General features: G+C 39.9%; 1 protein-coding gene across 14 annotated transcripts in view; it reads right to left on the bottom strand.

The window, feature by feature from the left end:
• Positions 1-13381, bottom strand: part of FHOD3 (formin homology 2 domain containing 3) — a 469161-nt gene that overhangs the window by 89325 nt on the left and 366455 nt on the right. For 10 of the 14 annotated variants that reach the window (XM_053902583.1, XM_053902584.1, XM_053902589.1 and 7 more), the window contains 2 exons: positions 7370-7504; positions 3155-3205 (listed from right to left, as the gene is read on the bottom strand). In XM_053902583.1, coding sequence (XP_053758558.1) covers positions 3155-3205; positions 7370-7504 — 186 coding nt within the window. The remainder of the gene's footprint in view (positions 1-3154; positions 3206-7369; positions 7505-13381) is intronic. The other 4 variants (XM_053902586.1, XM_053902594.1, XM_053902585.1 and 1 more) reach the window with 3 other exon arrangements.

Here is a 13381-nt window from a genome sequence, read left to right as displayed (position 1 = left end):
TCCTGTATGCAAAGCACTGGGTTTTCTATCCACAGGCCACAGCCTTAAGAAAAGACTTTTCACCTTTCCTACTTTCACCTCAACACTCCCATTTATCCCATCTCTGCTCATATCTTTTGTTTATTCATTCATCTTTTCATTATTTATTGAACATTTGTTGAGTGCCTGTCATGTGCTAAGTGCTGCAGCAGGTACTAGAGATTTAATAATAAACACCCCCTCCCCCCCGCCCCGTGGAGCTCACAGTTCAGTGGGAGAGATAGGCAAACAAACCTTTTGAATGAATTCACACATCCACCAACGTGGTGGGCTGCAGGGCTAGTATTTCAGCCGAGGGAACATATACGGGCTTGGATCTCGTTCCCCAGGGCCCTATAGAAACTCTGTTTGATTTTACATTAACTAAACCTATTTACTGATAACTTTTCCTGCCACTCTTCTACTTGGGAACTCTTCCTTACATTAAACCAAAATCTGACTCCTTCCAAGTTCTATTCTGTCCTCAGACCAGTTAAGCAATGCTCAGAATCCTCTCTTACTGCTTCATTGATCACTTTCATGCATAATTTCCCAAATCCTAGCCTAGTCCTGACCTTCCCCTTGCACTCTTTCCCATAGCCCCTGCCTGCCATAGGCATTTCCTATGCCATCCCCTTGAGACAAATCCTTGCCCTGACCCCACCCCAACCCCACCCCCAGCCTCAGCCTGGATCTCATTCCTTACTATTCCCTTAAAAAATTTTTTTGTGAGGGGCTCCTGGGTGGCTCAGTCGGTTAAGCGTTCGACTTCGGCTCAGGTTATGATCTTGTGGTCTGTGAGTTTGAGCCCCCACATCGGGCTCTGTGCTGACTGCTCAGAGCCTGGAGCCTGTTTCAGATTCTGTGTCTCCCTCTCTCTCTGCCCCTCCCCTGTTCATGCTCTGTCTCTCTCTGTCTCAAAAATAAATAAACGTTAAAAAAAATTATTTGTGAATGTCACTGAATCATGATCAGATAAAGCCTTTCTTCTAATGTTAAAGAAGAAGCAGCACCTCACCAGAATCTTACTCTGGATCTGCACCATTGTCCATAAACTAGTTTGCCTCAAATGCTGGAATGAGATAATACAAAATAAATCAAAATGAAATCAAATGTGACTGGATAGCCTTTACACTTCAAAATAGCAAAACCACACTCATCTTGCTACACTGGATGACACAAACCTTAAAAAACCATCTGCTGTGATTCTGGCCATTTTTATCTGAGTCACTGCACTTAGAGTAAGAGACATGGGACCCAACAAACACACCTGGGTCTACCTTGAAGAGTTTCTAGATGGAGCCCTCTTCCTTACTTCTGAAGCTCTTTCCACCTCTGATCTCCAGTTACCCCATCCATTTCTGAATCCCATTATACTTGGAAATCTTATCTATTCCTGGTCTGCCAGAAACCCAACAGCTTTCCAAACAGGGGAAAAGTTTATACCCTCTCTCCCATCTTCACCAGGTAATTCAAGAAGCAAACTAATCAAGAAAAGTGGCTGGTCCAAACTAAAGGGAAATTCCTGGCTGCTTCCACAATCCTCCATGTAAACAGAGATGGGGTCCACATGAGGCCACGGAGAGGCCACTCCTGCACCAGCGAAGAAGCCCCAGGCAGATGGGTGACATAGGGCAAGGACTGAGGTCAGAACAAGAGGTGACAGGAGAGGAGTGGCAAACACCTCTCTCTCTGCACAGGTCTTCCAGGCCTAAGTGATGCTATGCTTTGGTGAAAAAAATCAGTGATTGCTATCCAGAAAGGGGTAGACTTCAGTGGTTTGGGACAATTTTGAGGTCAGTCTGGACCTTGAGATCTTCTCAGAAGCTTTAAAGCCTTGCTTGTGGAGACAGAACATAACAGTCAAACTGTCCAAAGTTAAAAAAAAAAATGCAGAATCTGGAGGGAAAGCTAAAAACTAAAATAAAATTTGGTTTCTTAAGCCTGGACATGAAGTCGAGAGCATTTTCAGTCAAAGTCTATGCCCCCAATGTCAAAAACAGGTATTAATTAGAGAAATAGAAGTTTCTTATTTCTTCCACTCTAAATTTGCTGGCCACCACTGGTTATTATGGTGGCAATAATCTAATAAAACACTGGAATTAAAGCAATGCCATAGTTTTGTTTATAAGGCTGACCTAAGCATCTAATTTTTTAATTGAACACAGACAGACTGCACTTTTCTTGTCCTCAGACTGTCTTGAACTATTTAGCTGAAGGTGTCTAAGAAAACTCAGCAAAGTTCCACTTATTGGCATAGTTCAGATTGTGAGGTTCCCAACTGGCTCTAGCAGGAAAATCAGCCTTTCCATTGCTCCATGTAGTATCGCCATCTGGTGGTAGAGGGAATAACTGCAGGCTACAGTGCTACAGGGTAAAAACTTGCCTTTTGCTGGTTTACTTCCAAAAAACGGTTTCTTTTGGTGACCTAAGTTTATTAGACACGGAATATATTCACTTTCTATATTTTAGTGGTATTCAAATCATGTTGCCATGATTTGAAAAAATAAAATAGCTTACAGCTTAAGTATTTTAAGTAAAGCTGTTGGTTCATTTGCTCCTTTATTACATACCTCCTTCCTAAGTGCCTACTATGTGCCAAGCACTGCGGAGGGCACTGGGACAACCAGGAAAACAAGACATGGTTCCTGCCATCCAGGAACTGAGTATAGTTCAGTAGGGAGACAAAGTAAGTGATCAGGCACATCGTGTACGAGTCTCAGGAATGTCTGGCACCTCAGCCAGCGCCTGGCATGGTTTGTGTGTTCAAATATTTGTTAAAGGAATGCGTGACCTGGAAGCACACAGTAGGGACACGTAGCCCAGACTCAGCAGTGGTCGTGCAGGGTATTTAAAATATATACCATATGTCAGTATGCTAACCTAACGTCCTCAATTGGTGAAGAGTATGGAGGAACAGACATACATTTCACACCACAATGGCACTAATTACTAAGTCTGTACTTTCTTGGAAAACGTAGATAACTAGGGCATCCTATTCCACAAAATACCAGTTACCCAAAGTCTTAGGTGACTTGAGTGAGCTATTTTAATTAACAATTCCCTTAGCATGCTTGGTTAAGAGTGCAAAGTCAAGTGCCATTTGGTTACAATGGGAAAGAAAATATATACAAACCTTTCTTCTCTTGCTTGTCTTTGCTCCTCTCTTTTGTCTAAATACTCTCGGCTAACAGAAATATGCAGAAGAAACAAAATAGGGAAGGAAAAGAACAGAATTAGATGCTCATGAAATTGCCAAGAAATTATTAGTGTTTCATGAAAGACTGTTGCCTCAGAAATGGAAAGTGGTTGTGCTGGATTAAAAAATATATATATATAAAGGCTACCCTTTCAAACTACTAAATACAATGGATTTCCTATCGAATCACAGGGATGAAAACATGGGAAATCCTACAAGTCAAAGAAAGAAGAATTTAGGTATATGGGTGAGAGAGGAGACGAAAAAGGTTTTTAAAAGGTGAAACAATACATAAATAAAATACGCAACTGCAAGCAAGCAATAGCTTTCAGAGATGATTAACGTCTAGTCAAGTCCTGCTAGCTCCACAATTTTCATCTCAAGGATTAAATCTAGGTGGGTCCAGGTGTCTAGGCCATTTTGTGTTGCACTCTGCAGTTTGGACATTCATGCCTCAGTGCAGGATTCTTCCTCTCCATTCCTACGCAGGGATCATGGGAAACTCTTGCTTTGTACATTCTCTTGTCTGCACTCGTGAGATGCCCAACTTTGTCCACTTCCCACGTTTGTTGCTCTGCTCCTGCTGATGAGATTCCAGCTTGAATCTAAGTTTAAGACTTAGGATCAGCAACTTCTCAGTGGACCACTTATTTTTCTGAAAAATTATGACTTCGTGGCTTCCTAAACTGGACGTCACAATGTAGCTTAAGTATTCTACCCGCCCCGCTCCCCACCACCATGCACTGGTAACAGGATATAAAGGGACAGTAGGTCAAAGCAACTAAAGCAGCTTAGGAGACGGAGAAAAAGAAACAAAGACCCAGATTTGTTATCATTTACGAGCACTCATCCTCATCACCTTCCACATTAGAAATAATATGTCCCATAACCCAGGAATCTTAAGATCATATTCAACAAAAATAAGAACAGGTAAGGCTGCTCTCCAAGGGAAAAAAACAAAAGAAGTACGAATAACTTAAATCAATAAATGGCTGAATTACTATTTCCTTTTTTGAAATTCGTTTCATTCACATCCTCAGACTTTCAGACTGGAACTACAGTCATCATAATTAATAGTTGTATGTGGTCTGTCCTGACGATTGACCAGCACTCCTTCTTGGACAGGGTTCTTTTTTCCAGGATCTGTGTCTTACATGGGAAGTGAGACCCACTCGGGATGAAAAGCAAATAGTGGATAGTTACAAGCATGGTCTCTACCTAGACACACAAGCATATGAATGTACAGCTTAGTATTTGTTACAATGCGCTCTTGTCCTATTCTTCTGGGGCTTCAATGATATGAATGCAAGGCATTTTGTTACTGTTCTATAGGTCCCTGATACACTATGTTTTTTTCCCAATGTTATGCTTCATTTTTTAAACTGGATAATTTCTGTTGTTCTACCTTCAAGTTTACTGACTTTTCTCTCATCTCCATTCTGCCATTGATTCCATCCAGTGAATTTTTTATTTTGATTACTGCATTTTTCAGTGCTATATGTATTTCCACTTGGTTCTTCTTTACAGCTTCTATTTCTTTACAGAGACTTATTTTTTCACTTGTTTCAAAAGTATTTGCCCTTACTTCTTAGGACATGTTTATAGTAGCTCCTTTACAGTCTTTGTCTGATAATAACATCTATGTCCTTTTGCAGTTAGCACATTTTGATTTTCTTTCCCCTTTAAGATCCTCGTGGTTTTTTTTGTGTGACACGTTACACTGGATTGCATCCAGAACATTTTGAATATCTTGAAATGAGACTCTGGGTCTTCCTTGAATTCTATGAAGAATCTTATTTTCCTTAAGCAGGCAATCAACTGGGTTAGGTCCAGCCTGCCAGTTCTGACGCTGGCTCCAATATTAGCTCAGCTTTCAAATATTTTTAATGCTATTCAAATTGAGCCCTTGTGTGCACCACCCAGTAGCCAGTCCTGGACCTTGAGTGGCGGTCCACTCTGTATTTAGTTCTCAAAGTCTGTGGTATGCTCTGGAAGTTCTGAGCCACATGTGCAGAATTGGGAGATGAACCCAGAATGCTCTCTTAATTTCTCTACCCTCTGTGACTTTCCTATAATTTCTCGACTTCCTTGGGTCTCCACTCTTGGCCCTGTAGCCAGAAAGTTTGGGCTTTATTTTCCATGCTCTGGTGCATACTTTGAGTAACTCCGTCTGCACCCAGGGCAGCACAGCAGGACGCAGAGAGAACGAGGGCGATTTTCCTAGTGCTCTTGGAGCCACAGCTCCTTTGGTCAGAGGAGGGGTGCCCTCCCTCAGAGTTTCAGGCACCTGCCTGGACACTGCTGCCATCATTGCGCTTCGGTAATAATACAGCTTGGAGACTGGGGTAGGGAAGAAGGGAAAAAAATAGGAAAATACAGGACATTTCTCCAGTCTCTGACTCTTAGGAACTCCGTTTTCTGCTCCTGAGTTCAGAAAGAGAGGCCTTCTCTTAGAGCTCCTTCAGTTCACGCTTGGTATGCACTTCTGGGTTTGGGGGTACCTCTGAGGACATGCCAGGTGATGAAGAGGAAAGAAAAGGGTAAACTCTCGCTGGTTTGGAACTCTGAATGCTAGCCTCTGTCCCCAGTTCACTGGCTCCCTTTTACAATTCAGAGTCTTCAGAGCTCTGTGTGTCTGTCCACGGCTTCGGGTGGCACTCAGTGGCACAGAGGAGATGGGAGGGAGTGTGCCGACTCCATCTTCCCCTGAACTGACACCCTGTTTTAGTAGGTTTTCAGCCCAAATCCTTGTACGTGCAAACTATCCTCTGAATCTGTGTGTTTCAGTCAGATTCGCCGCTGCTATTTGGTGGCAAACTATGCAAACTCTCAGAAAGCCCTGATCAGGAAGGATTTCACCTGTTCCAGTGGTTTTACAAATTGGTCTTTCCAGAAGTGATGACTCACAGAGTTACCTCATGAGAAATGGTGCATACAGGTCGGGCATTTCCACATATAATTTGGTAAAAGTCCGACAGTTCAGGGTCTGCTATGCAATCACAGTGGAGGAATGATGTTAAGTTGACTTCGTGCCAGCCACTAACCCAGCCTTACAAAAGCCAAGATTAGCGTTTCACTCACAGACTTGGGATATTTGTTGCCATGTATTAGTGAATTATAGTTAAGGCAACTTTACAACTCAGCTTCTATTTTGACCATTTCATACTTACCTGGGTTCTGGAAAAATGTAACAGAACCTATAAATCCTTATTGACACTGCTTTATCTTCTTTGTGGGTTTAAATGGGAGTCATTGAAAGGGGATACTGTTTGCCAAAGAAACTAAACTGATGAAACAGGAAGTGAAGATGGGGTGAGAAATGAAAGCAAGAAAGAACACAGAAGGTCTAGGAGCAATGACTGTGCCGGTGACAAAGGCAGCAATGAAGAGGGGGAGAGGATGCGAGAAAAGAGCAGAAGGAACGAAATGTGTAAGGATGGTCTCAGCAAGTGTTTTGCATAGAGCACTGCACAGCACGAAGCTGGCGGGGAGGAGGAGAAGTGGAAGGAGGTTGACCAGGAGGTTGGTGAGAACAGGTGCACAGGCTGGAGGAGAAACGGAGTGACATTGAACTCGGCTGGGGCAGACAGGCTGAGACTGGAACACAGCCTGGGAGCTGGATGGAGACCAAAGAGATCAGTGGGATAATGGGCTGGGAGTAATCGGCAGAATGGCTTTCTCCTCCTTAGGAAGAGAGATTATTGTTTAAAAAAATACATTGAAGATTGCAACAGGGAGCAAGGAGCAAAGCAGAAAGTGGGAAATGCATTTTCTTTTGGCATCCAATGGAATATGAATAAAACATGAGTAGCTTTAGGGGGAAATGACAAATTAAGTTAAGACAATTAGGCTCTCTGTCTTCAGGAAGGCCTGGATAAGACCGTTTTAGATAATGGAGGCCCCAAAAATACACAAGCTCCTAATTGTATTTGGCTGGCTTTCTGTGCTTCCTGCCATATGGTTAGAGGGAAACGGCCATAACAAGCCAGAGCTAGTCCGTTTCAGGAATGTCTTACAGTTCCTTAAAAACAGAGACAGAATCTAAAGCAAACATATTACTATCGAACCCTTCACACCAGTATTCATCATACAGAGCACGAAGGCATGCGCTTCAATTTTCCATTATTTAGAGAGTCTTGAAATTCCTCTTACTTGAATTTGTTCCTTTCTTCACGTTCTATTCTCTGCAACCTTTCTTCTCTCTCCTGCCGCCGCCTCTCTCTCTCTGCTGCCAATGACTCTTGATGCTGCCTAAAGGATGATGTGAGAAGACCACTCAGTGAAGACCTAAAGATACAGAGTTAATGTTTTAGTGGCTTGGCCTGTGATTCAAAGTACCCAAGTAGGAACCAGCCAGACTTCGGTTTCGAGTGAGGGTCCAGTCCGCTGGTACCTAGGTATTGCTGGGGGGAAATTACTGAGCGTCTCAGATCTTCATCTGTAAATGGAGGTAAGTAGCCTGCCTCGTGCGCCAGGAGGAGAAGAAGGTACTAATGTGCATACAATGCTAAGCACCATGCCTGGCACATAAGCAGTCATCAATAATAGGTGCTGTTATTACCAAAAAGAATTCTCATAAATACAGATTCATCCTCTCTCCCACTCCCTTTCTCTCTCTAGAGAGAGATACACACACAGTTTTTTGTAGAGGTTCTTTTTTTTTTTTTTTAATTAAATCCAAGTTAGTTAACATACGGTGTAATCATGACTTCAGGAGAATTTAGCGATTCATCACTTACATACAACACCCAGGTGCTCATCCCAAGTACCTTCCTTAATTCTCATCACCCATTTAGCACATCCCCCGACCCACCTCCCCTCCAGCAACCCTCAGTTTGTTCTCTGTATTTAAGGTCTCTTATGGTTTGCCTCCCTCTCTTTTTATCTTATTTTTGCTCCCCTTCCCCTATGTTCATGTTTTCTTAAATTTCACATGAGTGAAATCATATGATATTTGTCTTTCTCTGACTTATTTCGCTTAGCATAATATACTCTAGTTCCACCCACGTTATTGCAAATGACAAGATTTCATTCTTTTTGATCACCAAAAATATTCCATTATATATATGTGTGTATACATATACATATATATATATACACACACACAATATACACACCTATACACACACATTATGTATATATTATACACACACATTACATCTTTATCCATTCATCAGTCGATGGACATTTGGACTCTTTCCATAATTTGGCTATTGTCAATAGTGCTGCTATAAACACTGGGGTGCATGTGCCCCTTCGAATCAGCATTTTGGTATCCTTTGGTTAAATACCTAGTAGTGCAATAGCTGGGTTGTAGGGAAGTTCTATTTTTAATTTTTTGAGGGACACTCCATACTGTTTTCCAGAGTGGCTGCACAAGTTTGGAGATACACATGCATTTTAAACTTGATCTATGGAAAGACGTTATAGAATCAACATTCAATCTAGAACTGTTTTCTATTTTACATATGCTAAAAATATTTTACCATATACCAGCTTCTTGATATACCTCCTCAAAATAATTGTGTCATCTTAAAACAAGTGTTAAGATAACAGATGAAGAAAAAAAGACACAATACTGGTCTGAAATCTGACTGAAAATAAATCTTATTCTACGTCAAGAAGCATCCAAGAACATACAGCATGTTCAAAGGACTTGACTGCTGGTGACGCCATTCAATATGGACTGTTCACTGAAGATGGCATCATGGGGACAACTGGCTGCGAGAGGCCTCAGTGAGGGATCAGGGTGGTGGGAATCACAGGAAATGTTAAGTCACGAGAATGGGTGGGAAAAGAAAAAATTATGTAAACTCATGAAAAATGCAAAAGGGAGTTCACTGGGAAGAGGGGTCTGTTGGACCTCTGGACAAATCTGTATGGACAATGAGGCCTTCATTTGTTGAAAAAATTCTAAAACTAAGATATAAATATTGCTGAAATATAGGTGGGATGAAATCCTACTTGAATCCCGTGAAAATATGCCTGCCTGGTGGGGAACACAAGGTTCCTTAGTGCGGGAGAAAGATGGGACTCTGGTATCACTCACATTCGGCCATAAGTCCCACAGCCATCCTCCTTAGCAACGTGGAACTGCCTCTGGCTGTCAGTCAGAAGCAGAGGGAAGAAGCCACCATTCCTGCCGGCTACAGGAAGGGAGTGACCAAATCCCATATTCCAGGCTCTCTCGGGAGCTACTTCATCAGCCCTGGACACTTGGGCATGGATAGAATGTGAGTTCTCCTTCATATAAATGAAATCTGGACTATCTTTCTTAAGCTGTTATTTATTTTTTTCTGTCATGTGAGGCTAAATCTAATCCATAGAGTGTTCGGGTTTACTGTACCTCTCACGCAGTGACTGACAAATTTTTACGGACATAACAGATTGTTTCAACCTGATTAATAAGTTTAACAAATGAGCATATATACCTACTGTCCCAAAGTGGAGAAAACACATTCTTCTCAAATAGAGAGACCACCAATCCTGCCACAAAGCTCATAAATAAATGCCAAAAATTGGTTTCATATGGGCTACCCTCCTCTCAACAGTGTAAATGAGCTGGAATAAGATAAATTTTAAAAATTGATATAATTGGAAAACTGTGAACACTTCTAAATAGTTCAAGCCAAAGAAGAAAAATACAGAAAATTAGAAATGATCCAAAGGGTACTATAACGAATACAATATATATCAAGATTTATAGAATACTTCTACAGTAGTATTTAGAAGGAAATTTATCACCCGAAGTGTTTGTATTAGAAAAGAAGTAAAAAATAATGAGTGGTCAACTCAACAGTTTGAAAAGCAACAACAGAATAAATTCAAATAAGGCAAAATAAATAAAGATAAGAACAAACATGAATGAAATAGAAAAATATAGAGAAAATTCAAAAAACCAAAGCTGGCTTATAATTTTTAAAAATAATAATACATTCTGTCAAAACTGTTTAAGAAAAAAGCTGCTAATAAGCAATTTTCAAGAATGGCACATAGATACAAATACGAACATAACAAGAGACAAAAATAATTATGAGAAAATGAGAAATTTCTATGACAATACATTTGGAAACTTTGAAGAAATGGATGTTTTTCTAAAAATGATTGAAATCACTGAGGAAGAAATAGAAATTTTAGAGCTCTATTAACCTTTAAGAAATTGAATCAATTAATTACAGATATATATACACACACCAAAACAAAAACAAAAACCCCACGAGGCTCATATTTTTAAAGGTGATTTCTACCAAATAATCAAAGAAGAATTCATCGTAGTCATATACAAAGTTTCAGAGAATATAAAAGTTCCCCAGCTCATTTTATGTGATTAGTAGTAGTCTGACACAAAAACTAAACAAGAACAGTATGAGGATAGAAAGTTATATACTGATTCCAAATATGAACACCACTGCAAAATCTGAAATAAAATCATGCTGTTTGTCCAATGAATCCAAGGATGTTTAAGATGAATACATCAATGAATGTAATTTACCACATTAATAGGTTATAGGAGAAAAACCATGACTACCTCCGTAGATGAAGAAAAAGCTTTAAATACAATACTCATTCGTTATTAAAAAAAAAAAAAAAAACTTTAGCAAGCATAGAACTGGAGAGAGTGGTCTTAACCTGACAATGGGTATTTAGCCAACATATTTCTTTAAACTATGGTAAACATTACTCAATGCTGGAACATTAAGTGCATCTTAATGTTAGAATTGATCAGTCAGCGGGGAACTGATGGACTATTTAACAATTGGTACTGAGAGGATTATTAACCACATACAACAAAATACAGTGAGGCCTTCCACATACCAAACACAAAGAAAAATTCTGGGATTGGAAAATGTAAAAAGTAAAAACTTTGCAATATTTATCTTGGGAAAGAATTTTTATACCAGAAACAAAAAAAGTGCCATCAAAAAGGAAAAACTTGATACATTTACATATATTAAAATTTAAAATCTGTATGCACTTAAAAGAGTACAGAAGTTAAGAATAAAGAGAAGCCACCACTTAGGAGCTACTTATAACACATATAAACCACAAGGATTAGTATACATATAACAAAAAGAACCACTCCACATTAGAAAAAAAGAAATCATTCAGTGGAAAAATGAGCAAAAGATAATGGGCATTTTGCTGAAGAAGAGAATTAAATGGCCAACAGATATATAAGTGATGCCCATCTTCACTAGAAATCAGGGAAAAAGAATACAAGTTAAACCCATAGTGAAATATTATTTCAAATGTCTCAGATTGCAGATTGACCAAAACTAATGCCTGATAACCCAAAGCATCGGCACAGAACCAGACAACAAGAACTCTCTTCTATACCTTCTGGGGGTCTAAGTTGATATAATCATTTTGGATAAGCACTCAGTACAATTGAAGATGTGCATATCCTACAATCCAGCAATTCTACTTCTAGGTTTATACTAGAGAGTAACTTTTGCATGCTAAAGATGGCAGATACGTACGAGAATACCATGTGCTACGCTGTTTTGCACTGTTAATGGTTAATAACTAGAAACTATACAGGAAAACAAAAATATGGTATATTTTTACAAAGAAATACTTTATACATGTGAAAAAATAGAGTGAAATGGACTAACATGGATGATTCTCAAAAGCACAATATATTGACAGTGAAAAGCAGTCTGAAGAATATGAACGATATACTTTCATTTCTATGAAGTTTAAATACATGCCAAGCGAAACCATACACTATTTAGGGGTATGTTTATATTTAGCAAGATTATAATAACATATATGGAAATGACAAAGCCAATTTCAGGTGGTCATCACTGGGGAAGAAAATAAATCAAAGGGACAAGGGCTTCAATTTTATATACAATAGCTCCATAATTTTCTGTCATTACCTAAAATTTTCTGTAAGCCTGGAATATATTTTTGAAGCTATTCTATTGCTCTTCAAGAATCAAAAATACTTCTTGGGGCGCCTGGGTGGCTCAGTCGGTTAAGCATTCAACTTTGATTCAGGTCACAATCTCATGGTTTGTGAGTTCAAGCCCTGCGTTGTGCTCTGCACTGACAGCTCAGAGCCTAGAGCTTGCTTTGGAGTCTGTCTCTCCCACTCTCTCTGCCCCTCCCATGGTCATTGTGTGTCTCTCAATAATAAACATTAAGCAAAATTTTTTTAAAAAGAATCAAAAGTACTTCTCTTTTAACATCAAGTATCTTTGAAGCCCCGAGCTAGGTGAACCTCAAAAGTTAAGTCTAGCTCCAGAATTTGAAAACAAAACATAAAGTATTCTACACAGGAGAGTTATTATTTTAGGACTATGTGGGGAATTTGAATCCAGCCCAGCTTCCCAGCCTGCCCTGTGTGGTCGTCTCCTCAAGTGCTAGCATCTTTACCTTCTGAGTTCTCTTTCCAGAACAAAAGACAGGAGCGTGCTTGGTGGTCTGTGCTCATGCTTCGGTGAAGAGCAGAATAAGGACCTTGCCATTCCCCCTTATCCTTCTGACTTTAGTTTCTTCTAAACGTTTGCTCTGATCTCAGGAAAGACTTAACACGTAACTTAATAATGGGCCATTAGTGGCTGTGCTAATGAAGTCAAAGTGAAGCCTCTCTATACCACACATTAACATCATTTCCTTACGGAAATTGTGAATATTGGAGCCTGAATAAAATTAAAGTAGTATTAGAACTCGAGAACGTTAAGTAGTGTGTCCAGTTTAGTCAGGTCGGTATGTCATTCCCTCCTGCAGATTTTGACCCTGCCCACTTGGACCACCTCGTAAGAACAGATCTCATATTGACTTGCTGGCCAGAATGCAACAGCAAACGCACTGATGAGCAGCCTTAACAACACGGGAAGTCTCCTTCCTTGGTTCCTCAGTTCTTTAAGAACTGAAATGCGAGCTAGCTCAAAGCAAAGCAGAGTGGTTCCTCTATTCTGGACATGAAGCAAAATGCCTTGAGCAATTCAAGATCCATTCTCTTGAGCACACTAACACAGATCCCTATAGCAGGAAGGGAGAATTTAAAGACCTCCCATGGGCTTTTCTGTCCTAAATGAATAGAAGTCACTTTGATCATACTGGAAACAAAAGGCTATAAACATCATATTAATAAATTTCCCTAGGTTTTCTGGAGAAGCCCAACATGTGAGAATATAAACTGTGAGAATATAACAT

This window comes from Panthera pardus, unplaced genomic scaffold (genome assembly GCF_024362965.1).
Source record: "Panthera pardus isolate Hobbes unplaced genomic scaffold, ASM2436296v1 HiC_scaffold_15, whole genome shotgun sequence".
Taxonomy (NCBI): Eukaryota; Metazoa; Chordata; class Mammalia; order Carnivora; family Felidae; genus Panthera; species Panthera pardus.
Note: the sequence above shows the minus strand (reverse complement) of the source record. Positions and strands in the feature narration are given on the sequence as shown.